The following is a 25,437-nucleotide window of genomic DNA, read 5'->3' on the forward strand; positions in this document are numbered from 1 at the left end:
AGGCGCACGCGGATCACGGTGACCTTATTCATGACGCCCAGACCAACACCCCCAAGCCCCTGGACAGGGGGATGCTGCCCATCTCAGGTGCAAGCACACAGAGGACCACGCGGCTGCGTGCGCGAGATGCTGTCACCACAGGTGACCTCGTGGACGAGACCCAGGAACGTAACGCTGAGGGAGAAAGAGCCAGATGGCTGATGGAGTCTGGAACCAGGCAAACGTGGGGCTGGACAGTGCAGTGGTGCTGTCCTGGGGGAGGATGGGATCTGCTGGGAAGGGACATCAGGGGCCTCGTGGGGGTGGGGTTACAGGGCTGTGTGCGCTTGTCAGAACCCACCTGAACGTGACGCTTGGAGCCTGCGCGTTTGACTGCAGGTAAATTGAACCACGAAGACACAAATCCCTGAGGGACAGCAAAGCCGTGATCCTCGTATCAGACCAGGCCAGACTCCAGGCAAAAGCCATGAGCAAAGGGATGGAGGTGAGCGCCCACAGCACGGACGGAACGGCCGCCGACACCCACGTGCCCCGTGGCGTGGGACCGGGGCGCTGAGAGCAGGGGAGCCTGAGGCCGGCAGGGAGGACCAGGCAGAGGCGCCCTGGCGGGCACGCCGTCCTCACAGCACACACACAGGCCTGAGCAGGCGGTCGGCACAGGTCTGACCCACACGTGTCAGGTGCTTCCCAAGCGCCCAGAACACAGTCACGAGAACTGGCCGCACATCCGGGCCCAAAGGCACCTCAGTAGATCCCAGAGCAGGTGCAGCCGGGCAGTGCTCTGTGCTCACAAGGCGACGCCACGCAAAGGTAAAACACCACCAGGAAACACAAAGCCTTCGAACCTCCGTACGAAACCACTGCGCCGAAGAGGGAAGAAGGGCTCTCCTTGCAGAGTTCTAGAAAGGGTGGCGGGGGCGGGGGCCCGCCACCCAGGGAGACACACGGGAAGCTGGAGATAAGGCGGCGGGAAGGCTGTGATTTCAGGGTCCGGCCGGCGCCCTCGTGGGCCCCACACGGGGCAGAGCTTGGGGGGCTCCTCTCGTGACCCTGGGAAGTCAGAGGTCACCTTGTGGAAAGGCAGAGAAGTGACCCAAGGCTGTGCCTGCATTGCCCCCGAGACACACACCAGGTTGGCTCTGACGCGGGGTGTTACTTCACTGACCCCTCCCCACTGACGGGGTCCCAGGTCCTCCCACCTCTGAGCCACGGCTTCCTCGTCAGTGGGGTGAAGGGCACTTTGCCGCACAGCTACCCACCCACAGCTATTTGTGTAAAAACACGTTTGAACATTTTGAGAATTAAACTTTTACACTACACATCTGCAACTAAAAGAATATTTGATGAAAATTCAGTCTTGTTTACTTGCAATAACAAGAAAAGACGAAAATAACAAACAAGCATCTAATTGAAGAAGAGCAACTTCAGGCAAGTTAAGCAGACAGAAGGGCAAGGAAAGAACTAAAGAAAAGAGGAAGGATTTAGAAAACAGAGAATGATAGAATCAATAAATAAATCCAAAAGCTGATTCTTTAAAAAAAAGGAAAACAACAAAATTTTTTAAAAACTAGTAAGTTGGCCAATCCAGTCAGGAAAACAAGAGAGATACAGACAGGAAGTAAGAAGAAAAGAGGCTTATCTGGAAAACGAAGGTAAAAGGCTGCTTTGCTCAGCTCCACCCATATTACAATTTGGATGAAACAAGGCTCTTCTACGAAAAACTTCATTATGTGACCGTTCGCTGTGGGAGCCCTCGGCGGCCCTCGCCCACCCTCGCGGACCACGCGGCCGGCCTGCGTGTGGGCACGTGGCGGCCCAGGTGCTGCACCGGCCGCAGGCAGGGCACGCCAGGGCCTCCGGCTCCAGGTGGGCCCAGGTGGGTCTGGAAACCGATGGGGCGGGCGAGGTGCCAGGCCCTGCAGTGATGCCCCGCTGCGCAGCCGGCACACCCTAGCCGGGCGGGCGGGCGGGCGCCTGGCCTTCTCTCCCGGCTCCTCCTCACTCAGCAGGCTGTTTGGAGGGAGGGGAAGGAGAATTTCAGGGGGAAAACGCATGGCTCCCCACAACTTCCAACTTGATTCCTGGGCAAAACAAGCAAAGTGCAGGCTGGGCCCGACACAAACTGTCTTTGCCAAATGAAACAACATCCAGCAAAAAATAACTGTGTTTTCCACCCTTAATACTAAGGCTGCCATAGAACTGGGAACGCGAGTTTTCATATTTAATGCCCTAGGATTTAAAGTCTCTTACTGCACAATGTTGGCGAGATGCTTCCTTCGTGGGAATAAATATTTTATAACTTCTGTGTGCACGGTGCCACTGCCTTTCTGGATTAACAGAGACACGTTTGGGAGCCATCTGTGAGAGCTAAGAGTGGGCTGACCGGACACGGACTTGAGCTTCTCTTCAAGACGATGCAGATTCTGGACCCTGAGGGAAAGTGCAGTCCAGGTCCCACAACGATACCCGGGCAGAACACCTCTCATCACACACATACGTGTGTCCATACTTCATCACACGCTGGGTGCTACATCTCACCTAAGAAAGCTCGGACACTCGTCAGACACTGGGCAGAGAACGTGTCAGACATCTGCCCCTCCCTCCCACTGCTTGTTTCTCTGCGTTTCCCTCTTGACCTTCAAAGCTAATGCCCTGGTGAGGACAGTGGTTGGGAGCGTCCCAGGAAACACAAAGCAACTGTGTATTTAACAAGAGAGAAGTCTACTTCCTTCTCACATGAGGCCACCCAGGACCGAGCAGCTGCCCACACAAGGGGACCCAGGCTCCTTCATCCCAGCACAGAGCTTTCCTCCTCACAGCACAAAATGGCTGCTCAAGCTCCAGTCTTCATAGCCACTCTTCCACCAGCAGAGAAAAGGAAGGACTAAAGAAGGGGCTGCTCTTCCTTTGAGAACACTCCCCTAAGGCTGTTTTACAGTGACCAGAACTGTGTCACTTGGTCACACTGGCTACGACGGGGGTGGGAACTGGGGAAGTCTTGTACCTGCCAAAAACTGGGGTCTGTTCCTGAGGAAGCAGAGGAGAAGAGAGTAAGAAAAGATCACCCTAAAGCCTGGGAGGCAAGGTGAAGGAGAGATGCTTCTGCCGCCCCTCAGCTACCGACCTTAAAACCACCCACACCAACAGCCTGCAGGGAAGCCTCAAGCCAAACAACATGCAGGGTGGAAACACAGCCCCACCCCTTAGCAGACTTCCTGAGCCACGAAGGCCTCTAGACAGGACCTACCCACCAGAGGCCCAGGACCAAACTTCACGCAGCAGTGGGCAGGCACTGGCTCCTCCTGCCAGGAACCCTGCATAAGCCTCTAGTCCAGCCTCATCCACCAGGGGCAGGTACCAGAAATAAGAAAACACCAGCCCACAAACACAGGCCAGACTGCATTAGGACCTGCTGGACCCTGGCCCTTGGGTGACAAGAGAGGAGTGCACTGCTGGGACACACAGGACGTCTCCCAGAGAGGGCCACCTCTCCAAGGTCGAGAAATGTAACTGACCTACCTAAAAATACAAATAGAAAGACAGGCAATATGAGGCCAAGGCACAAGATAAAGTCCCAGAAGAAGAGATAAGTGATGAGGAGATAGGCAGTTTATCTGAGAAAGAGTTTAAAGTAATATTGTCAAAGATGTTCAGAGAACTCAAGAGGACTATAGATGCACAGAGTGAAGTTTTTAGCAAAGAGTTGGAAAAGGTAAAGAACACCCAAACAGAGTTGAAGAATAAAATCACTGAAATGAATAACACACTAGAAGGAACCAAGAACAGACTAAGTGAGGCAGGAGGAGGGATCAGTGAGCTGGAAGACAGATGAGTGGAAATCACTGCTGCAGAGCAGAAAAAAGAAAGAAAAGAAACACGGATCGTTTAAGAGAACGCTGAGATATGAGGCGCACTAATATTCGCATTATAGGGGTCCCAGAAAGAGAAGAGACAAGGGACCTGAGAAAATTTTTGGAGAGATAATCACTGAAAACGTCCCCAACATGGGAAAGGAAAGTCATCCAAGTCCAGGAAGCACAGAGTTCCACACAGGACCAACCCAGAGAGGAGCACACCAAGGCACACAGCCATCAAACTGACAACAATTAAGGATAAGGAGAAAATACTAAAATTAAAGAGAAAAGCAACAAATAACACACAAGGGAATTCCCGTAGGTTATCAGCTGATTTTTCAGCAGAACCGCTACAGGCCAGAAGGGGGTGGCAAGATATACTTCAAGTGATGAAAGGGAAAAACCTCCAGCCAAGAACACTCTGTCCCGCAAGGCTACTGGAGGGAGGAATCAAAAGCTTCACAGATAAACAAAAGCTAAACTATTTCAGCTCCACCAAGCCAGCTTTACAACAAATGTTAAAGGACCTTCTCTAGTCCTCAAACCATAAGAAAAGAACAAAAAGAAAAGAAAAAAAGAGAGAGACCTACAAAAGATTGCTTCGGCTGTTGGGGGTCTTTTGTGGTTCCTTATAAATTCTGGAATTGTTTGCTCTAGTTCTGTGAGGAATGTCGTGAGTATTTTGACGGGTTGTGTTGGGTCTGTGGATTGCTTTGGGGTGTGTGGCCGTTGTGATAGTGTTGATTCTTCCAGTCCAAGAGCACAAGAAATCTTTCTATTTCTTTCTGTCATTTCGGTTTTCAGAGTACAGGTAACCTCCTTGGTTAAGTTTATTTCTAGGCATTTTGTTTTTTTGATATAATGGAAATGTTTATGCCAGTTACAAAATTCTGGTTTTTGAAGTGAAAAAAAGTGAATGAAGGGCTGCAAATGGCAAAATATCCTTCCTTCTTATGGGTGAGCTCTATTCCATTACGTGTATATATGCTGCATCTCCATTATCTACTGCACCATTGATGCGCACTTGGGGTGCTTCCATGTCTTGGCAATTATAAATAATGTTGCTGTTAATAGCAGGGTGTATGTATTTTCTGAATTAATTTTTAGTTTGTGGTTGGCTTTATTCCTTTGATAACTAGGTAAGTTTAAAAAGCTAAACCTCTAAACGTTCTTAGAAACAATGAACAGTACATATATGCAAATTTAAAAATATATGTGCAGTAAAAAAAAAGATCTATCAAGCCATGAAAGACATGGAAGAGACTTAAAAGACACATTCCTAAACGAAAGGAGCCAGTCTGAAAAGGCTACAAACTGCACAATTCCAACCAAATGGCATTCTAGAAAAGGCACAGCTACAGGAACAATAAAAAGATTGTGGTTTCCAGGGGTTCGGGGGGGGGGGAGGGAGGATGAACAGATGGAGCACGGGGATTTTTAGGGCGATGAAATTATTCTGTGTGATGCTGTAGTGGTGGCTGCATGTCAGTGTGCATTTGTCAAAGCCCACAGAACGCACAACATCTAGCGTGAACCCGCATTTAAACTGTGGACTGTGTTTGACAGTGATGTGTCCGTGTTGGTTCATCGATTGTACCACAGGCGCCACCCTGATGAGGGAGGCTGAGGGTAGGGGGGTATGTACTTGTGGGTGGGGAGGGCTATGGGCGAACTCTCTATTTTCTGCTCAATTCTGCTGTGAACCTGAAACTGCTCTAAAAAATAGAATCTATTAATAAAATAAATTAATTAATTAAAAGTTAAACCAAAAAAAAAAAAGAAAACTGCCCACGGGGCTCTCCTGCTCTCAGTCTGACCTACTGGGCTCTTCTGGCCAGGCCCCCGAGCCCCCCAGCCCCCCCCCCCCACCTGGTGCTGTCTCACAGCTGTCCTGCCCTTGGGGCCCCTGGCTCAGTGCTCCTCGTCACATCATGGGGGCCCGGCATGGCCCAGGGCAATGCAACGCCTGCTTTCTCCCTGCCGACCAGCTCTCCCTCCCGGTGACCTCCATGTCTAGTGTGCGGGCACTCTGCCCGAATCCTGCACTGACCTTACCCTGTTCCTTCAGCCTCCCACCCACAGGGGCCCCCAGGGGACCTTCTCTTATCCTGGACACAAGCAGCAGCGGCCTGCGGGAGCCTCTTTGGGACAGGGGTGCCACTCAGGGGTCGGTCACAGACCCCAACCCCAGGGCCTTGGCTCTGCCCACAGAGTCTCCTGTCACCCACTCCCCTCCTACACCCAATTCCCCGGAGACCACCTGGTCTCCCTCAGCTTCCTGGGCAAAGCGCCCGCCCCTGACCTTCTGGTCCCCGTCCACCTGCGTGGCGCAGGACCCCCTGCTCTCTGAGTGGGAGCTCACGTCAGCCTATGGCTCCCGGCTGACCATTCAGTCTGGCTTGGCTGTCAGTGCAGTGAAAGATGCTTCCACTTTAAACGCCCACTTCACTGGGTTCTGAAAAATGTATACGCATGACCACGTGCCTGACACTCCAGTCAAGCCTGGACCTTGTCCATCACCTCTTCCGCGTGAGCTCCCGCCCCCCAGTGGCTGTCCTAGAATTGCCTGGAAACAGGGTCCCACGGGAGGCCTTTACACCTGGTTTTTTTGCTCACCGACGCTCCGAGCCACCCATCCTGGCGTCGTGTGGCTGGTTCACACTGCTTCGCTGCTGAGTCGTGGCCGTTGGGACCCAGCCACGCCTGTCCACTGCTGGGTGCCTGGGCTGCTTTCACTTGGGGCTGTTCAGAATAAAGCCGCTGAGAACACCCCCACACGAGTGCTTCTTCCTGCAACCTGGACGCGTGGCCTTTGTTGGACGTAATTACTGTGACTATTTGCAACTGGTTGGCAGCTTGACTTTTCATTTTCTTAACAACAGCTTTCAAAGAGCAGAGGTTTCACTTTGACAAGGATAGCTTCATTTCTTGCCCCTTTATGCCACTTTTTATTCCCCACCCAAGAAAATTCCGTCTGCTCCAAGCTTCTGTCTGCTTGGCTGTCCAGTGAAATATTTTGTGACTCAAGAAGCTGCACATATTTAAATTTTACTTTTTAAGTCTACCATCCATCTCTGGTTAGTTCTGCACATGGTGTGACTGGGGCTCCAGGTTCTTCACTGTCCAGCTGTTCTGATATCACCTATTGAAAAGACTTTCCTTTTCTCCTTTGAAGTGATGCGTCTGTCAAAATCAGTGGACTGTACCCACGTGGACCCGGCTCTGAACTCTCTTCTTCCCGACTGGTCTGTTCATCCGTCTCTCACCACCGCCGCGCTGTCTGAAATTCTGCAGCAGTACAGCACGTCTCAACATCCAGCAGCGCGCGTCCTCCAACTTTGTTCTGCTTCCTTGAGATTATCTTGGCCGTTCTAGGCCCTTTGTGTTTCCATACAAATTTTAGAATTGGCCATTGATTTCCAGAAAAGTGCCGACTGAGGTTGCACGGAGTGGAAAGATGAAGCTGGGGAGAAAGGCCGTGTCACAGGTGAGTTCTAGTTTGTGGGCTCGGCACACCTTTCCCTTCACGTGGGTCTTCTGTCGTTTCTGCAGCGAAGTTTCGTAGTGTTCAGTGCAGCAGCACTGACACATCTTTTGTCAAACTCATCCCAAAGTAGTTTGGTTCTGGTGCTATTTTAAATGGTGTGTCTCCGCCCTTCTCTGTGGCTGCCAGTATGAACCGACACAATTGATTTTCATGTGTTGATGTATCCCGCTCCTTGCTAAATTCACTTACTAGTAGTTGCAGAATTTTTGTAGACGCCACAGGGTTTGTTTTTACGAACAGGATCATTCCATTTGCAAATAAAGACGCATCAGCTTGAAAAGTGCTTGTCTCATACCTTTAAAAAGCCCCTCCCAGATACCAAAGACCTTATGTTATCTACAACCCCCAACCCCCCACCCCCGCCAGTCTCTCTCCTCCCAATTAAGAGCCAGACTTCTTGAGTAACAGATCCAAGTCTTTCTCCCCACCTCCTCTCCCTCCCTCCCTCCCTCCGCCTCCTCCAGCACCACCCCCACCCCCTGCCACTTAGAGAAGGTTACTCCTGAGTCACGATGCCTCCATGCCTCCCTGTGATTAGCCGACAGCGGTTTCTCAGTGCGCCCTCGCTGCCATCTGGGCCGCACCTGACCTGCTGCTGGTGCCTCTCTCCCCTTCCAAAGGCCCTTCCCTGGGCTTCTGGACGCAGCCCTGCACAGCTGCCGGCGGCCGTCTCCCCCATCCCCCTTCTGTCTCCCCAGCACTCTCCCTTCTGCCCTTGGCTCGGGTCTCAGAGGCTGTCTCTCCCCACACCCACACACCATCACTTCTGCACACCTGTTCACAGGCCTGCACCTCCAGCCCGGACCTTCTCTCTCATCTCAGACGCCGCCTACAAACATTAGCTGTAAGTACCGCAGGGCCCCGCGTGTCCCAGACAGGATGCCCGGTGTTCTCCTGAGCCCTCCACCGTGGTCCTCTCCCGGAGTTCCCATGTGGGTCACAGCCCAGCTATCCCTGTGGGTGTGGAGACCCTGTGCCACTCACCCCCTGGCCCTCCCTGGCCCCACACCCATCACCCAGACCCGCTCTCCCTTCCTGCCCTCACCATGTGAGCCAGCCGGCGGCCTCCCTGCTCGCTGACCCTGCGATGCTCGGCACCCTCAGCCTCTCCAAGCCAGTCTTCACCTGGTACCCACAGAACTGCTCAGACTCACCCACACCCACCGTTTAAAGCAGTAGGAAGGGGAACGCCTGCCTGCCCCCCAGCCGCAGCGCTCTGCCCCAGCTGACCCCTCCGGCCTTGGCAGACGTCTCTCTCTCCAGTCCTCTCCCCTACTTCTCTGTGCAGCCCCTCCCTTCTCTTTCGGACCTCAGTCCACCCGTCCTGCCCTTGGAGCCCTCTCCCCAACACCCCAGCTCGGGACCAGCCCCTGTACAAGCTGCCAGGCTCCCTGTGCTTCCCCCGGCGGCACCGCAGGCACACAGTGCTGTGTTTGTGTGACGTCCTCTCCCCGCGGGGGCGGCCCGGCCACGCCGCTGCCGGTCCCGCCCTGCTCGGCCCCGGCCAACGGCAGGGGGCGAATAGCGCGTGCAGGATAAATGAATGAGAGAGCCAAGGAACGCAGGACCGCTTCCTGGGAGACTGCGAGGGGCATCAGCCGAGGGCCAGGGCTGGCATGCGGGGGCATCCTGGACCCGCAGGGACCCAGGACCAGAGCTCAGTGCAGAACCCGGGGCAGCTCCGGTGTGCAGCCTCGTCGGGGGGTGGGCGGGGCGGGGGGCGGGGCAGAGGCCGCGCCGCCCGCCTGGTGGGCGTCCCCGCCCCATAGCCTCTCCGCGCGGAGGGCGCGCGGTGGGGCCCTTGGGGCGTTCGCCTCCCGACAAGTCTGGGCCCGCCGCCGACCCGTAGGGCCGGTCCGCGTCCTTCTCCGTCGCTAGGCAACCGCTGGTCCTAACGCCTGAAGGCCAACGGACGGTGGGCAGCGGGGACCTTGGACGGCGCCATGGACCTGGTCATCACGCAGGAGCTGGCCCGCGCCGAGAGCCAGCAGGGTGGGCGGAGGAGGCCGGGGACCGCCCGCCCCCCGCCCCTGGGGACCCCCGAGCCGGGCCACGACCCCAGCCCCTGGGGAGGCCCGGACCGGCCGTGACCCTCCCCCTCCACCCCCCCAGGCCCCGGGACCTCCGCTACCCTGTCCTCTAGGCCCGCGCACGTCCTGACCAGAGGAGGGCCCGAGCTGTCGGACCGTGATCCTGGGGAGGCCTTCAGACCCGCCAGGACCCCTCTGCCCCCTGCTGACCCCTGCCTGGCCTGATCCAGTGGCCCCTTGAAGCCAGCACTTCCTGGGTTTGCCTGACCAGGGCACACCAAGGCGCCTTTCTAAGAAGGCTTTTGTCATTCTAAACTGCTCCTCAAGAATTATTCACCTCCCACTTCTTCTAGAGCTTGACCCCAGTGCCCCGCAGGGCTGCAGGGTCCGCAGGGCTGTGCTGGGAGGCACCTTGGCCCTGGCTTCCCCGACCCCCGAAGGCCGGCGGGTGCTGGTGCTGGGCCACAGAAGAGGGCACAGCCGTGGGCGGGCCTGCCTGACCCCAGCCCCTCCTGGGCCCTTCTGATGTCCCGCTGTTGCCCAGTGGCACAGTGGGTGCTTTTTCTGACCAGATCTCCCTGGGTCTTGTCCTGACAGATGCCGCCTCCCTGAAGAGGGCTTATCAGTTGATTAAGTCCGCCAACCTGGGGAAATCAGAGTTTGACCCCACAGAAAGCTTCAGCCCCGACCTGTTTGTTTTGTGTGCTGAGCAGGCCCTGAAGGTAGTTGACTCCAGGGCCCTGGGAGTTCTTGGTTTACCCTAGAAGCAGAGGGTGGAGAGGGGTGGGGTGGTCCACGGCTGGGCGGTCGTCCCTGGGCGTGTGGGAAGGCAGGTGTCTCTCCGAGTCTCTCGGGTGGGCACTGTGCTCTCCTACAGATGGGGCAGCGGGAGGTGAGCGAGGACTGTGTCCAGATGTACTTCAAGGTGAAGGGGCCGGTCACCCAGTTTCTGGGCCGAGCGCACCTGTGCAGGGCCCAGCTGTGTGCCCCCACGTCCACCGAGAACATGGTGAGAGAGGCGCGCGCCCTTGTCCCGGCGGGCTGGTCCCCACGCTATGGTCCCGGTGGGCTCTGCCTTGTCTGGATGCCCCTCATTTGTCTGTCTGTCTCCCGACGGCTCCGTGTGCACAGCCTTGACTCTCTCGGAGGGGACGCAGGACCTTCGCTTGCTCACTGTCCTGAAGCGAATATCGAACTGACCTACTGTATTTTTCCCTGAAGTTGCTTTGCTTCTCCTCAAAATTTCACATCTTGTGCCACAGCTCTCAAAATGTCACCCCACTTTGAGATCGCGTCAGGCTAGACGAGACAAGACGTTTTCGTCGGGCGTCAGGCGCCCAGATTAGCTTTCAGTGAAGCGAGAGTCGCAGCGTCTCCCATCTGCGCTGCCCCCTGAGTGCGGGGGCCTGGCTGCATCCTTCTGACACCTGACCCTGGCATCCTAGTGCCCCGGACAAGCCTGCGGCCAGGAAGAGAGGCAGGCTCCTGGTCTCCACTCCCACTGCTCACACGCGGGGCCCGGGCCAGTCTTCAGGGTCACCTAACGTTCCCGAAAGTGACCATGAGCAGTGATTGGCATTTCAGTGGCAAATCTGATTCAACTGTGTGTTTTTATGTTGCCTTAGGAGGAATTTGAAAATTGCGTGACTCAGTACATGAAGGCGATCAACTTCGCAAAAGGAGAACCGAGGTAGGCGTAATGGAGTCGGCTGCTTCTGACTGACCGTGTGAAAGGTTTAGACCCAGAATTTACCACATGGCTCTGCCCATTTAGACGGTGGGGTTTCCTAGTCCTGTTGTGTGTGTGTGTGTGTGTGTGTGTGTGTGTGTGTTTTGAGTTATAGTCAGTTTACAATGTTGTGTCAGTTTTTGGTGTACAGCACAATGCTTCAGTCATACATGAATATACATATGTTCAGTCTCATATTCTTTTTCACTGTGAGCTACTACGAGATGTTGAGTACATTTCCCTGAGCTGTTGTTTGTGTTTTGACGCATTTATGGTTGTACACTGGTGTCTCTCACAACACATCCAACTGGGTTGTGCACACACCGTCCTTCAGCTGTGTCCTCTCTGTTAAAAGATTTCTGTGATCTGCAGGTGACCACTGTCTGCTTCCTCTGTGGGAGCCTCTCCTTTGACCACCCGCTGGGCCTCTCCAGGGGCTTGGTATCTGGGCCCCCTCCCTGTGCTGCAGCCCCCACCCCTGGCAGATCGCCGGGCCCAAGGCCTTCTGTCTGTGCAGGTGACCCCCCTGAAACTCCAGCACAGCGATCTACTTACTTACTGCTTCATCAGTAATAAATACTATTGGAAGTGATAAGTTTGCATACAAATTGGTGTTGATACAACCTATTTAGATGGGACACAACATTTAAAGGAGATTTATGTATAAACCCTAGGTTCATTCATTTGTTCTCCCAACACCCACTGTGATGGCCACCTCTGGTCGCCCCTGTCGTAGGTGCTGGGGATACAGAGCCCAGCCCACGTCCCTCCCTCAGCGGAGATGTCTGGATGGCAAGGATCAGCCTCGAGCAGAGGTTCTCAGGACACTGGGTGTTTCAGGGACACGGTCCCTGGAGCCCTGGAACATGAGTGGCAGGCACCCTTGGGGAGGAGCCTGGCCAATGCTGCACTCCAGGGGTCTTGGGACACCTGCAGACTGCCCGATGGGGGACCAGGGACCCCGGGGGCTGGCGGCAGATCAGAGGGGCTCTGAATAAAGCCCACAGAGGAGCTTGCAGCCTGTCTTTCCGCTGGGGCCCTGGGTCCTGCCTCCTCCCTGGGGAACAGCACTCATTAGCAGCACTCCTCTGTCAGATGCAGCACCCCACATGCCTGGGGCCCTGCAAGGGAGTTTGTTCCCTCCAGGGAGGCCCCTGTGAGTCCCTTACTCAGATTCTTCTGGTGGCTTCCTGCAGCTCTCAGGAGAAAGCCCGGCTTCTCAGGGTGCCCCTGCTCCCTCCCCAGCCCTCCCCCCATCACTTTGCACTTCATTTGCAGGCGCAGGGACCCTGCACAAACCTCTTTCCCCCTGAACTGCTCTCCTGGGGATTCCCAGTCACCTTGCAGGACTCAACAGGATGTCACCTCCTCCAGGAAGCCTTCCTTGATTTCCCCTGCACCTGCCCATTCTTGCCTATCGCATTGGAGCTGAAGTAGGCCTTGCTCATTGGCGTGCTTTTACGGGGAGCTGATCACTTTGTGGAATGACTGAATAGTGACAGTCTCTCTAGTCTGGACCCGGGAGCCTATGGCCTGGTCGTCATGTCTGGGGCTGAACTGGTGCCACCAACCCCAGCGGGGCAGGGTGCCGGGCTGCACTGGGAAGGGCTCTGCATCCCCCCTGCATCTGCACCTGGCCCCAAGGGCTGGAGCGTCGTGGGTGGGGCTGCTGCCATCTGCTGGGTGCAGAGGACCCCAGGTTCCCCTAGGAAGGGGCCCGGGACGGGCTGGCTTCTGAGCGAGTCTCGGGTGTCCTCCTCTCGTGCCGTAGGTATTACTTCCTGGTGTACAACGCATCGGTCCTCTACTGGCAGATGGTGAGGCCGTTTCTCAAGCCTGGGTATCATCACCATCTGATCCCCAGCCTGTCCCAGATTGTAAATGTGTTGAATCAGACTGAGGAGGAAGACAAGGACTGGCGGGCCGAGCTGATGCTGTGAGTCCCCGCGCCCCTTGCGGTCGCTGACCCACCCTCCCTGCTCCCCTGGGCTCGCGCCTTGCTTTTTGCTCTGGGCTTGGAATCAGGCTGTGTGCATCTTGTGCACAGATGTCTCTAAACTCTGCAGATGACATCACGGCACCCCCACGAGACAGGCCTTGGCACAGGACACACTTCTAATCAGAACATGGTGGGGATCCTGTGTTGTAGTCCTGGTTCTTGGTTTTGAAAATTTCATTAAATTGTCGAAGTCATAGACATTTTAGCAGCAGGTGTACGGCTTGGCCAGAAGGCGGGCATGTCCAGGTGGCCCAACTTCAGGCCTCACCCCAGGGACGGCCTGACCTGTGCAGCCACAGCGAGTGGTGGCAGCAGGGGTCCCCATGCCAGTGCGCTGATCAAAAGGCACCGGTCAGGCTTGCCCCATGTTTGGGCAGCGCTGTGTGTGGCCGGTAACCCCATGAACGCTGTGACGGGGACCTAGAACCTGCAGGCTTTCCTTACCTGCTTTCTGGCCACCTGGGAGACTTGAACAGAAAATAAGTAATATGATCTTTCTTTACAAGGTCGTTGTTTAATGTACTCGGTGAAGACCGTGCAGCCAGCCCCTTTCCCTTCTCTGGCAGGAGTGTGTCTCCCCCGGTCGCCACCTGCCTGACCCTGTGAGCCGATCCCTGCTGAAGATTCTAAAACATAAAAATAATGAAACTATGGAGGAGGAGGGTGGAGCTCAGTGGTGGAGCGCATGCTTGACATGCACGAGGTCCTGGGTTCAATCCCCAGCACCTCCATTAAAAAAGTAGTTAAATAAATAAACCTAATTACCCCCCCAAAAAAACCTAAAAATAAAAAAACTAAAAAATATCAAAACTTAAAAAAAAAGTATAATAACCTGCTTATTAGACATTTGCAGCAGAAGGTGATTTCATCAGGGTGGAATATGCACCATTTTTATATTATCCAGGGAGCTTCTGGAATGTTATCTAGAAGCTGGAAAAAAGGAGGAGGCCGCGAAGTTTTGTGCCGCAGCAGCGCCATTCATAAAGGTGAACGTGCCGCACAGATACTGCCAGATGTTCGCCCTCATGGTGAGTTGGAGTGCGGAATAGTGTAGGAAGAAAGAAGCCGTAAACTGCCATTGTTCAGAAAACTGTATGAACACAGCCGAGACCATCCACTGCGGGACAGAGAAACACGCACAGATGCGGACGTGCGTGAACGCATCCAAACCGAATCTTTTTCCTTGTTGTGACTCTCAATGTTCCCTTTTTAACAGCATCAAATTAAAAAAAGGAAGCAGATGATTTATAAAATAATCACAACAGCGTGTATGGAGAGCATTCATCATCTAGTAATTTTATGTTTAGGAAATCAACTAAGATTATATATGAAAAACTAAATGTGAAGCATAATCAATGAGAAGAAACTTGTTATTACAAGCGCTATTTCTAAAGGAGGAATATTTGTAAAATAGTAGCCAAAAAGTATCCAGTCTCTACCTAATTATTTGCTTAAATTAAATCTGAATTAATATTCTTTTCCATCTTACTCAAGGTCCGACATGAATTAATGGATGAACTTTGGTTACAGCAAGAAAAGAGGACGTCCGTCAGCCTGTCCGTCACTTTCCACATTAATATGCTAAAAGCGTGAGTGGCCCGGGAGGGGCGGGAGTTAGGTTACAGATGCTGACTGAGTCTCCGTGTCCCCGGCGCCCTCTCCCGGTGCCCTGGTCATGGCCAGGCTGGCGCGGGCAATGGGTGCGTGTGCCGCCGCCGGGGGAGGCTGCGGGGTGGACTCGGCCGGCCCCCCTTTATAAGAAGCTCCAGGGAGACCGCCAACCAGGGAGCGCAGTTTCGAAGCCAGTGCGGAAAGTGGCTGCTAGGAGGGGAGAGACGGCCCTGCCAGACGCGGCATGGGATGTGACCATGAGATTAAGGGAAAAGAGAGTCATTTGTGGGTAAAACCCTGACAGGACGGGGTAAGAGTGAGCGGGAGAGAGGATTATACATAAGCAAAGACCAGCTGCAGCGGCAACAGGGAATTAGAATGGTGGAGATCCCGGTGTGTGTGAGGAGAAGCTGGTGTGTGCGTGAGGAGACCCCGGTGTGTGTGTGTGTGAGGAGACCCAGGTGTGTGTGTGAGGAGACCAGGTGTGTGTGTGAGGAGACCCAGGTGTGTTGTGTGAGGAGACCCAGGTGTGTGTGTGTGTGAGGAGACCCAGGTGTGTGTGTGAGGAGACCAGGTGTGTGTGTGAGGAGACCCCAGTGTGTGTGCGTGAGGAGACCCAGGTGTGTGTGTGAGGAGACCCCGGTGTGTGTGTGTGAGGAGACCAGGTGTGTGTGTGAGGAGACCCCAGTGTGTGTGCGTGAGGAGACCCAGGTGTGTGTGTGAGGAGACCCAGGTCTGTGTGCGTGAGGAGACCCAGGTGTGTGTGTGAGGAGACCCAGGTGTGTGTGTGAGGAGACCCAGGTGTGTGTGTGTGAGGAGACCCAGGTGTGTGTGTGTGAGGAGACCAGGTGTGTGTGTGAGGAGACCCAGGTGTGTGTGTGTGTGAGGAGACCCAGGTGTGTGTGTGAGGAGACCAGGTGTGTGTGTGAGGAGACCCAGGTGTGTGTGCGTGAAGAGACCCCGGTGTGTGTGTGAGGAGGAACCCATGGTGTGTGTGAGGAGACCAGTGTGTGTGTGAGGAGACCCAGGTGTGTGTGTGTGAGGAGACCCAGGTGTGTGTGTGAGGAGACCATGTGTGTGTGAGGAGACCCCAGTGTGTGTGTGAGGGACCCAGGTGTGTGTGTGAGGAGACCAGGTGTGTGTGTGAGGAGACCCAGTGTGTGTGTGAGGAGACCCAGGTGTGTGTGTGAGGAGACCAGGTGTGTGTGTGTGTGAGGAGACCCAGGTGTGTGTGTGAGAGGCCAGGTGTGTGTGTGAGGAGACCCCAGTGTGTGTGTGTGAGGAGACCAGGTGGTGTGTGAGGAGACCCAGGTGTGTGTGTGGTGAGGAGACCCAGGTGTGTGTGTGAGGAAGGACCAGGTGTGTGTGTGAGGAGACCCCAGTGTGTGTGTTGTGAGGAGACCCAGGTTGTGTGTGAGGAGACCCAGGTGTGTGTGTGTGAGGAGACCCAGTGTGTGTGTGTGAGGAGACCAGGTGTGTGTGTGAGGAACCAGGTGTGTGTGTGTGTGAGGAGACCCAGGTGTGTTTGTGTGAGGAGACCAGGTTGTGTGTGTGAGGAGACCCCAGTGTGTGTGTGTGAGGAGACCCAGTGTGTGTGTGTGAGGAGACCCAGGTGTGTGTGTGTGAGGAGACCCCGGTGTGTGTGTGTGTGGAGGAGACCCCAGGTGTGGGGGTGTGTGTGTAGGAGAGCCACAGGTGTGTGTGTGTGTGAGGAGGACCCCAGTGTGTGTGTGTGTGAGGAGACCCCGGTGTGTGTGTGTGTGAGGAGACCAGGTGTGTGTGTGAGGAGACCCCAGTGTGTGTGTGTGAGGAGACCCTGGTGTGTGTGTGTGAGGAGACCCCGGTGTGTGTGTGAGGAGACCAGGTGTGTGTGTGAGGAGACCCCAGTGTGTGTGTGTGAGGAGACCCAGGTGTGTGTGTGAGGAGACCAGGTGTGTGTGTGAGGAGACCCCAGTGTGTGTGTGTGAGGAGACCCAGGTGTGTGTGTGAGGAGACCAGGTGTGTGTGTGTGAGGAGACCCATGTGGTGTGTGTGTGAGGAGACCCAGGTGTGTGTGTGTGTGAGGAGACCCGGTGTGTGTGTGTGTGAGGAGACCCCGGTGTGTGTGTGTGTGAGGAGACCCCGGTGTGTGTGTGTGTGAGGAGACCCCGTGTGTGTGTGTGTGTGAGGAGACCCCGGTGTGTGTGTGTGAGGAGACCCCGGTGTGTGTGTGAGGAGACCCCGGTGTGTGTGTGTGTGAGGAGACCCCAGTGTGTGTGTGTGAGGAGACCCCGGTGTGTGTGTGTGTGAGGAGACCCCGGTGTGTGTGTGTGAGGAGACCCAGGTGTGTGTGTGAGGAGACCAGGTGTGTGTGTGAGGAGACCCCAGTGTGTGTGTGTGAGGAGACCCCGGTGTGTGTGTGTGAGGAGACCCCGGTGTGTGTGTGTGTGAGGAGACCCCGGTGTGTGTGTGATTGGGGCGGGAAGCTCCCCATAGGGAGACCGGAGCCTGTCTGGGGGCATCCGGGAGACGGGAAGGGCCCCGCCTCCCTTCCAGGTGGCTCTGGGTGTGGGACTGCTGGCCCAGGGACTGGTGCTCCTCTTTAGTGGCTGGGAGGAACGCGGCTGGCCTGGCTGAGGGAGCAGGGCAGGTGTGAGAAGGCATGTGGGAGAAGGGAGAAGAGGAGGGAGGAGGCACTTATTTCAGGCCTTCTGTTCAGAGCACACAGGTTCAGAGGCTTCCTTTTAGGATAGTTTGACTACGTCTGACAGGACTTTCTGGTTACGTCTGAGTAAACTAACTTATATCCTAGGAAACTGGAGAACAATGACCTACCTGAAGACAGCGCCACAATTCTGAGGGAGGCCTGTGCACGTTTACGTTGTTACAACCACCAGCGCTCTCCTTCGGTCAAAGAGGAAAAGTAAGTGTTCACGGTTTTCCAGTTTCATATTGTGTAATCAGTGCGCAAAATCTGGTAACTACAGGAGAATGCGACAGTGAATTAAGCAGCAGCCACAGTCACCCAGCCGAGGGGTGGCCGTCGTGGGGGTTTTGGTGTGTTTCCCTCTGGTCACTTTTGTGCTGAGGTTTGCACTGTCTGCAGCCCGTGGGAGGTCGGCTTCACGCCACACTCTGAGAAGTCAGATTTGACTTCTAACCACGAGCACTTTTCTAGTTATTACGACATCTTACTGCTTTCGGGATAGATGCGTTTCCGCAGGTGTGAGAACAAACGTTCCCTGAGCGCTCAGTTTTCGGTTCTCTGCATCCCTGAATCCTCTGTCCTGGGTCAGATTCCCAGGCGCTGGTGGCTGAGCCAGAGGCACCAGAAAGATCCAGAATGTTCACCCCCACAAGGTGGCGGCTTTGCTTCCCAGCCAGCAGCTGTTTCTCCCTTTCTCATGAGCATTTATTCAAGAGAATGGAAGAAAAACCTGTTGCTGTGGTGGCTGAAATGGCCGCACTGCTTTGGTCTCATCTGCGAGCCTCCATCGCCAGTGAGCGTGCTGTTCAGCCCTGCCTGGAGCTGCTGAACCGCCTCCCTGGGACCTTGTTCCTCTGAGTTTGCAATGATTTCCTCATCGGCTTCTCCGCGCTCCTAACGAATGGAGCACCTCTGCCCTTTGCCTGTAACAATTGTTCTGGATATTTTTTCAGTTTGTCATTTGATAGTTGATTTGGGGGTATTGTGGGCTGGATTTGGTCCCCCAAAAGACGTGCTCAGCCTAACCCCCTGGTGCCTGTGAGCGTGGCCTTACTTGGAAACAGGGCCTGTGCCGATGCAGGTGTAACTAGTTAATGCAGTCAGACGAGATTCGGGGGGGCCCCTCTCCAGCGACTTCTGTCCTTAAAGGAAGGTGGGAATCTGGAACACAGAAACTCGCGGGGATGAAGACCACGTGGCGATGGAGGCAGAGACTGGAGGGCATAGCTGCCTGGCAGGGACTCAGGGACGCCGGCCACACCGGAAGCTGTATGAGACAGGCGTGTCCTCCTCTCCGCGCAGCCCTGCCCGCCCTGATTCAGGCTCCTGGCCTCTAGATCTGTCATTTGAGCCACCCGGTTTGCGGTCACTTGTCACAGCGGCCCCAGGACACCTGCACAGGGCGCGTGTTAATGATCTTCGCTGCGTGGGGGGTTTCCACAGACGGAGTGGCTTAAAGCAGCACGTGTCGATTATGTCGCTGTGTCCCTGGGGCAGGAATCTGGCACGGCGGCCACCAAGGTGTCACGGGCTGTGGTCTCTCCGAGGCTGGGCCAGGGTGGTATCAGCTTGCTTTCCCAAGCCCACAAGGCACTGGCTCGGGGGAGTCAGAGCTGTTTGTGGACCAATCAGGGGGGTGGCCTCCTGTTGGGTAGAGTGAGTCAGCAGAGGGGAGGCGTGGCATGGACTGTGACACCAGGACGCAAGGTCACGGGACTTGAGGTGGTGACAGGGATATGTGAAGACCTCTCACGTTTGACTGTCACGTCACCTGGGGTTCCTCCACGCGGATTTCGTGGACCAGGGGTTGCACGTATACATATTTTTTAAATGACTTTCATCATTTTTTTCTCCTTTCAAATGTAACATGTACTTATTGTAGAAAGTTTGAAAAATGACATCAACATGTATTTTCAAAATTATTATCACAGTTTTTAACCTGCTTTTTCCACAAACACTGTGGACGTCTTCCTGCATCATGAAATATCGTACAACTAGGCTCCTAACAGGGTTTCCAGGTGGTGGGGGAGGGGGGGTCACGGGTGGGTCGCAGCACTCCGGGTGCAGGACGCGCACAGACGGCGGGTGTGGGCAGGTGTGCTGTCCTGGGCGGAGCCTCAGTTCTGCCTTCAGAGTCTCTGACCTGTTCTAACTGAGAGCAGGCCGCGCGAGCCTCCATCTCCAGCAGCCCCTGCTGGGGTTCCAGAAGTGACTCTGGGGACCGACCTGTGTGGCCTGAGCCAGCTAAGCACACAGCAGGCCGCCTGCCCCGCCGCCTCATTCTGCCAGAGTCCTCCGCCTGCAGGTGATGTGGAATGTTTTTTCGCAGTTTTGTTTCCTTCCATTAATTTCCCAGTCATTTCTTTTGCGGAGTTTTTAAACAACTCAGTCACCCAGAGGGGGCGGGGCAGGACTACATGCCTAAGAGGAGCTGACAACATGCGGTCAGTGCGGTTCTGCCCCAGTGAGACCAGACCCCCACCTGGGAAAGGGCAGGGAGGCGACAGCTTGCCCCCTGGAGAGGCTGGCGTGTCCGGGGCCACTGTTGGCGCTTCTGGGTCTGCCCACCCTGCGCAGAATGGCCTCCTCCAGATCGTCAGCGTGCCCAGGCTGAGGAGCCCGGTCAGCCTCCCATCAGGGCCTTGGGTTCTGTGGTTCTGTGTTAAGCCCTGGAGTCCAGTGGTTTGTGCTCCGACTCTGTTCTTCTGCAAAGTTCCTTTGGCGTCACGGGCCCTCTTACTTCTGAACGGGTGTTGGTGTCAGACTGTTGATTCCACTAAGGCCCGGCTGGTGACCGCGGTTGTCGTGGGGAAGGAGGCGCCGGTGTCGGGTCGCGAGATGCAGGGCTGGTCCCTCCATGCCGCTTCGGCTCCTGGCACCCACCCCTGCCCCTGCACCAGCCCGAGGTTGGGGCTTCCCCGCAGATCTGTGTCAGCTGGGGGTGGGGGGCGGCCTGGGGGCTCCTGCCTCTGCCCGAGGGGCGGCTGGACGCTTTTTCTGACCACAGGGAGATGCTTCTTATCACACCGTTGACCCAATGCTGTTTCGTTTCTTTGTTTCCAGAATTCTTTTGCTTTTTGAATTAGCTCATCTTTCCCTGATCTTGAAATGTGAGGAGGTCGCGTCTCACTGCCTCTCAGACTTGAAGAAAATGGACAGCAAAGTAAGTGGTCAGTGACTGTGGAGGCGCCTCGCCTGCTCGCTGCGGCCTGGGCCGAGGGGCAGGGCGCGGGGAGCCCTCACCGCGGGCCTGGCCCGTGCTGCTGCTGCTGGTAGCGCCCCTCCCCGCCTTTGCCCCTGCGGGGAGCTCACGGGCAGGATTCCTCGGGAATCCTCACTTCTAAGGTTTTCGGCACACGTTACAGTGCTGCCCTCCAAAGGAGACTTTGTATTCCCACCCAGAGTCTCCAGGAGCGCGTGCTTCGGTTTGGCTGTTAATCTAAGAGACTGAAAGGTTCTTCCGGAGAGCGCAGGCTGAGCGAGCGCGCGTGCGCGTTCGGGACGCGGGACACGGCGTGGGACGGACGCCGTGACCGGGGGGCAGGCGGCGCGTTCGCCGCCCCTGCCGCTCCGGGGCCCACAGCGCGGCCCCGCGCAGCCGGCGGTGGTGGGGGGAGCGGCTGGCCGGGCCGTGGGCGGGCTGCTCCGGCAGGCTCTGGGCCCGGGCAGCCCTGCCCCGGGGAGCGGACGGCGCGCACGGGCTGGGGAGCGCTTCACGGAGCCCTTCCCCGCTTCCGGTTCCCTGGCCCCGCGGCCCAGACTTGCATGGGAGTCCCAGCTGCCTCCGCCGCTGCCCAGCTGAGCGATGGCCCTCGGGGCCCAGTTTTCCCTCTAAAAACCGCAGCGGTGATGAGACCTCCTCCCCTGGCCGCTGTAGGAGACGCAGCTTTGCGTGTTGCCTGGTGACCCCCCATCGCTGCCGCCTGCGGCCCCCCGAAGGAGGCTCGCGCAGAGGCCTGGGGCTCCCACCAGCCTGGTGTTAAGGACACCCCCCCCCCCCCCCGGCTCTTCAGCACGCGGGTCCCTGCCCAGCCTCCGGCCCCAGCTCAGATGTCATCTCCCCTGGGGCCACCCGCAGGAAGTGACCTCCTACGGCTGGTGTCACGTCGCCCTGGCCTCGCCGCCCGCCCTGGTGTCATGGTCTGGCGCTGGGACAGCCTGCCTTTGGTGTCTGTGGAAGCAGCTAGCTCCAGTTGTTTTTCACTGAAGCTTTTTAAACTCGGATGCAGAGAGTTTGGTGAGCTGCACCTCTGAGCTCACCTCCCTCGCTGGGCCATCCTGATCCAGTCAGTGTTTATCGGTCTTAGATTCTGGAAACATTCTGCGCACACTTGGAGAGGACGGTTTTGGTTTTTGAGCGAAGGCTTCTGCTTGCATTCATTAAGTGGCACTTCCGTGTAGCTTGGCTCAGGTTTTACCTCCTCACTCAGTTTTGTGTCGCTCTGTTGGTTTCTGTGAGAAGTGCTCCCAGTCTCTCTCTACAGGCGTGGCTGTCCCAGGTCTTACTCCGCACATCTGCCATTTCTTCCCGTGCCTTGCTTCTTCTGGGTGTGGAATTGTTCCTGGTGAAATGGTATCTTCCTGGCCAGTTGCTAGTTAATGACCACGTCTTGACCCCCTTTATGGCCACGTCTTGACCCTCTTTCTTTACGGCTGATAATGTTGTTCTGCTTGTTTACTGTTGGTTCTCCAAGGAGAGACCCGTCTGGTCTGTCACTGTCATGGCCCCACTGCCTGGCACGGTGGCTGGCCCTGACGGGGTGCTCAGCAAGTATGTGTTGAACAGAATGGGCACGTTAAGGTCATCACAGTCCCTTCAAAGGGGCTGTGCCCAGGGGTTCAGGGTTTGCCAGCTGTCTCCTTGTCGAGTGTCCCTGCCTGATGGCCACATGGCGGGGAAGTCCAAGGGCCAGTCGCTCCCAGTGGATCAGTGTGGAGAGACATCAGCCCAGAAGGAAGAGGCGTAATCAGGAAAAAAATGACCGTGAGGCAGAGTTAGGTTTCCAACACTGACTTGGTAATATCTGGAATGTTGAACAAAAATAAAATAAAACAAAAGCAAACATGTAGTGATATATGCTCGTTCAGAAATAAGTGGCCCTTTTCTCAAAGGGGGGGTAATGTGAAAGTGGCACAGCGAGAAGGTAAACAGACGTCTGCTTCTGGCCGAGGGGGAGTAGGAGGGACCACGTTCACCCTCAGCCTGGCATGACTGGAAAACAAGCAAAATGCATGAAACGATACTTTTCAAGACACTGAGCAACAGATAGTGATGGAAAGTGAAAATCGAGAAATAGGGAGCAAGTCGGGTGCGAGCACCCAGCTTACTGCTGGGAGAGCATGCGGACTCAGCAGACAGGAGGGCACGGGGGGCCTGCTGCTCTGCCTGAACTCGGGGCAGAGCTGGGAGCCGGGCATGCAGGGCAGCCGCAGCTCACAGGGAGCTGAACTGCACCACGTGAGCAGAACCACCTGGACGAACACGAGGGACAACCTTCAGAGGTCGCACGGGGCTGAGATGGTCCCTGGATGGAATTTAAAGAAGAGCAGGCCTAGACCCTGCCCTTGTGTCCTCTTGGCATACACCTGTGTCACACTCTACATCCCACTGTGCCAGCCGGCGCCCAGGATCCCACAGCTGCTGTTGCTCTGCAAGCGCCCACACCCAGCTCCTCGGCCCTGCGGCTGCTCCATCACTGCCTGCGCTTCAGATGCCAGTGCTCAGGTGCCCGCAGGCTTGCTTGACGCCAGGAGAGATCCCCACGGCCGTGACATACCTGTGGGAGAGAGTGATCACGAGGCCCAGCAGCCTTCGTCTGGACCAGAGGTCCCAGCAGACCTTGCTACCACTACAGAAACCAGCCTTGGGTGTTGAGGAGCCCCACGATCTCTGCTAATGAAGACCTCCACTGATAGAGCTGAATGGAGGCTGACCCCGAACCCCTCCCTAGGGCCACAGCTGCCACACCCCACCCAGCTGGCACCCTGGCACCCACCCACAGGGGAAGGTCTTCCCCACCGAAACCAGACTGGAAGAGGTGGCTGCTTCATCAGATACACAGACATCAGCACAAGAAACACAAAAACTCGAGGAAACATGACACCACCAAAGGAGCACAAGTTTTAGTAAGCTACTCCAAAGGAATGGAGATCTTGCCAAAGAATTCCACGTAATTGCTTTAAGGAAGCTCAGTGAGCTACAAGATAACACAGATACACAGCTCTATGAAATCAGGAAACCAAACGTGAACAGAATGAGAAAGCTAACAGAGAAATAAATAATAAAAAAGAACCAAGTAGAAATTCTGGGGGTGAAGAATACAGTGAATAAAATGAAAAATGCAACAGAGCCTCAGTAGCCAACTTGACCAAGCAGAAGAAGGGATGCGTCTGGGAAGACTAACATCCATGTGCAGATGGATGAAACTGCACCCCTCCTCTGCACTACTCACAGACGTTGACTTGCAGTGGATTAAGACTCTAAGACCCGAAACCGCAAAACTCCTAGAAGAATACATAGGGGAAAATCTTACTGACAGTGGTCTGGGCAATGATTTCTTGAATATGACAACAAAAGCAAAAACAAACAAGTAGGACTACACCAAACTAGAAAGCTTCCTGCCCAGCCAAGGAGACACTCACTGCTGCGAAAGGCAGTGGTGTTCAGCCATGAGAAAGAGGGACACTCTGCTCTTGGCAACAACATGAATGAATATGGAAAGCATTATGCTCAGTGAAAGAAGCCAGAGAGAGAAACAGAGCAGAACAGTGGTGGCCGCCAGGGCCAGAGGGCGCAGGGAGTGGGGAGAGGTTGATCAGAAGTCATAAACTTTTGGTTTTAAGATGAGTAGGTTCTGAGGAGCTAATGTACAGTTTGGTGACTATGGTTAATAGCACTGGGTCATGTACTTGAAATTTGGTAAGACAGCAGATCTTAAACATTCTCACCAGAAGGAAGAAGCAGGCACAATGTGGGGTGATGGATGTATTAATGTGTTTGATTACGGGAACCGTTTCACGATGTGTATACTTTACACATTTAAACTTCAAATATACACTTTTTTGTCAATTATACCTCAATTAAAAGTTTTACATAAAAACAAAGCAGAGTAGACATTTCAGAAAAAAATCAGCCATTTACAAACTCCAAAATTAGACAACGGAGAAACACTAGGAGTATACAGAGCTTCAGTGAGCTTGGGACAGCTTCAAGCAGACTAATATACGTGTCATTGGAGTCCCTGAAGGAGAGAGGAGAAAGGAGGGAGCAGAAAAAATATTTTAGGAAATAATGTCTCAAGGGAGCTCAGTGGTAGAGAGTATGTTTAGCGTACACAAGGTCCTGGGCTCAATCCCCAGTGGCTGCATGAGAAATAATAAATGTATAACTTAAAAAAAGGAAAAAATGTTTAAAAAAAAGAAAGAATGGCTCAAAATTCTAAATTTGGTGATCTTTAGAGGAGGGAGATTACATTACTGAGGAATAAAGAATGACAGCAGACTTTTTGTTGAAAACCATACAAACCAAAAGACATAAGATCAACATTCTTAAAATACTAATATTAAAAAACTGTCAACTTAGAAATATGCAGAGAAGACACCTTTCAAAAGCAGAGGCAAAATAAGTATTTATTAAAATGTACAAAATCTGAAAGAGTCTGACTCTACGAGAAACTCTAATGGGAGCCCTTCTGGCAGGAGGGGATGATGAGCAGATGGAACTCTGAGGCACACAGCGTGGTGCGGAGCGCCGGGGAGGGGCCGCGTAAGCGAACAGACTGAAAATCTGTAAATCCCTTGAAAGATGGCTGGTTATTTAAAGCAAAGATAATAACACGGATCAAAAGACTCAATATTATTAACATGCCAGTTTTCTCCAGACTGAACAATGGATTCGACGCGATCCCCATCAAAACCCCAGCAGGAATGTTTCAGAAATTGGCAAAATGAACATAAAATTTATATGGAAATGCAAAGGATC

General features: G+C 54.7%; 1 protein-coding gene across 1 annotated transcript in view; it reads left to right on the forward strand.

The window, feature by feature from the left end:
- The first annotated feature begins 4,468 nt into the window (after positions 1-4,468).
- CFAP46 (cilia and flagella associated protein 46) overlaps positions 4,469-25,437 on the forward strand; it is a 90,817-nt gene continuing 69,848 nt past the window's right edge. The window contains exons 1-12 of the mRNA XM_032492048.1: positions 4,469-4,527; positions 7,030-7,341; positions 8,186-8,245; positions 8,459-9,393; positions 10,029-10,153; positions 10,309-10,440; positions 11,057-11,121; positions 12,932-13,096; positions 14,064-14,187; positions 14,654-14,748; positions 17,562-17,672; positions 20,520-20,619. Coding sequence (XP_032347939.1) covers positions 9,345-9,393; positions 10,029-10,153; positions 10,309-10,440; positions 11,057-11,121; positions 12,932-13,096; positions 14,064-14,187; positions 14,654-14,748; positions 17,562-17,672; positions 20,520-20,619 — 966 coding nt within the window. The 5' untranslated portion in view covers positions 4,469-4,527; positions 7,030-7,341; positions 8,186-8,245; positions 8,459-9,344. The remainder of the gene's footprint in view (positions 4,528-7,029; positions 7,342-8,185; positions 8,246-8,458; positions 9,394-10,028; positions 10,154-10,308; positions 10,441-11,056; positions 11,122-12,931; positions 13,097-14,063; positions 14,188-14,653; positions 14,749-17,561; positions 17,673-20,519; positions 20,620-25,437) is intronic.

This window comes from Camelus ferus, chromosome 11 (genome assembly GCF_009834535.1).
Source record: "Camelus ferus isolate YT-003-E chromosome 11, BCGSAC_Cfer_1.0, whole genome shotgun sequence".
NCBI classification, from domain to species: domain Eukaryota; kingdom Metazoa; phylum Chordata; class Mammalia; order Artiodactyla; family Camelidae; genus Camelus; species Camelus ferus.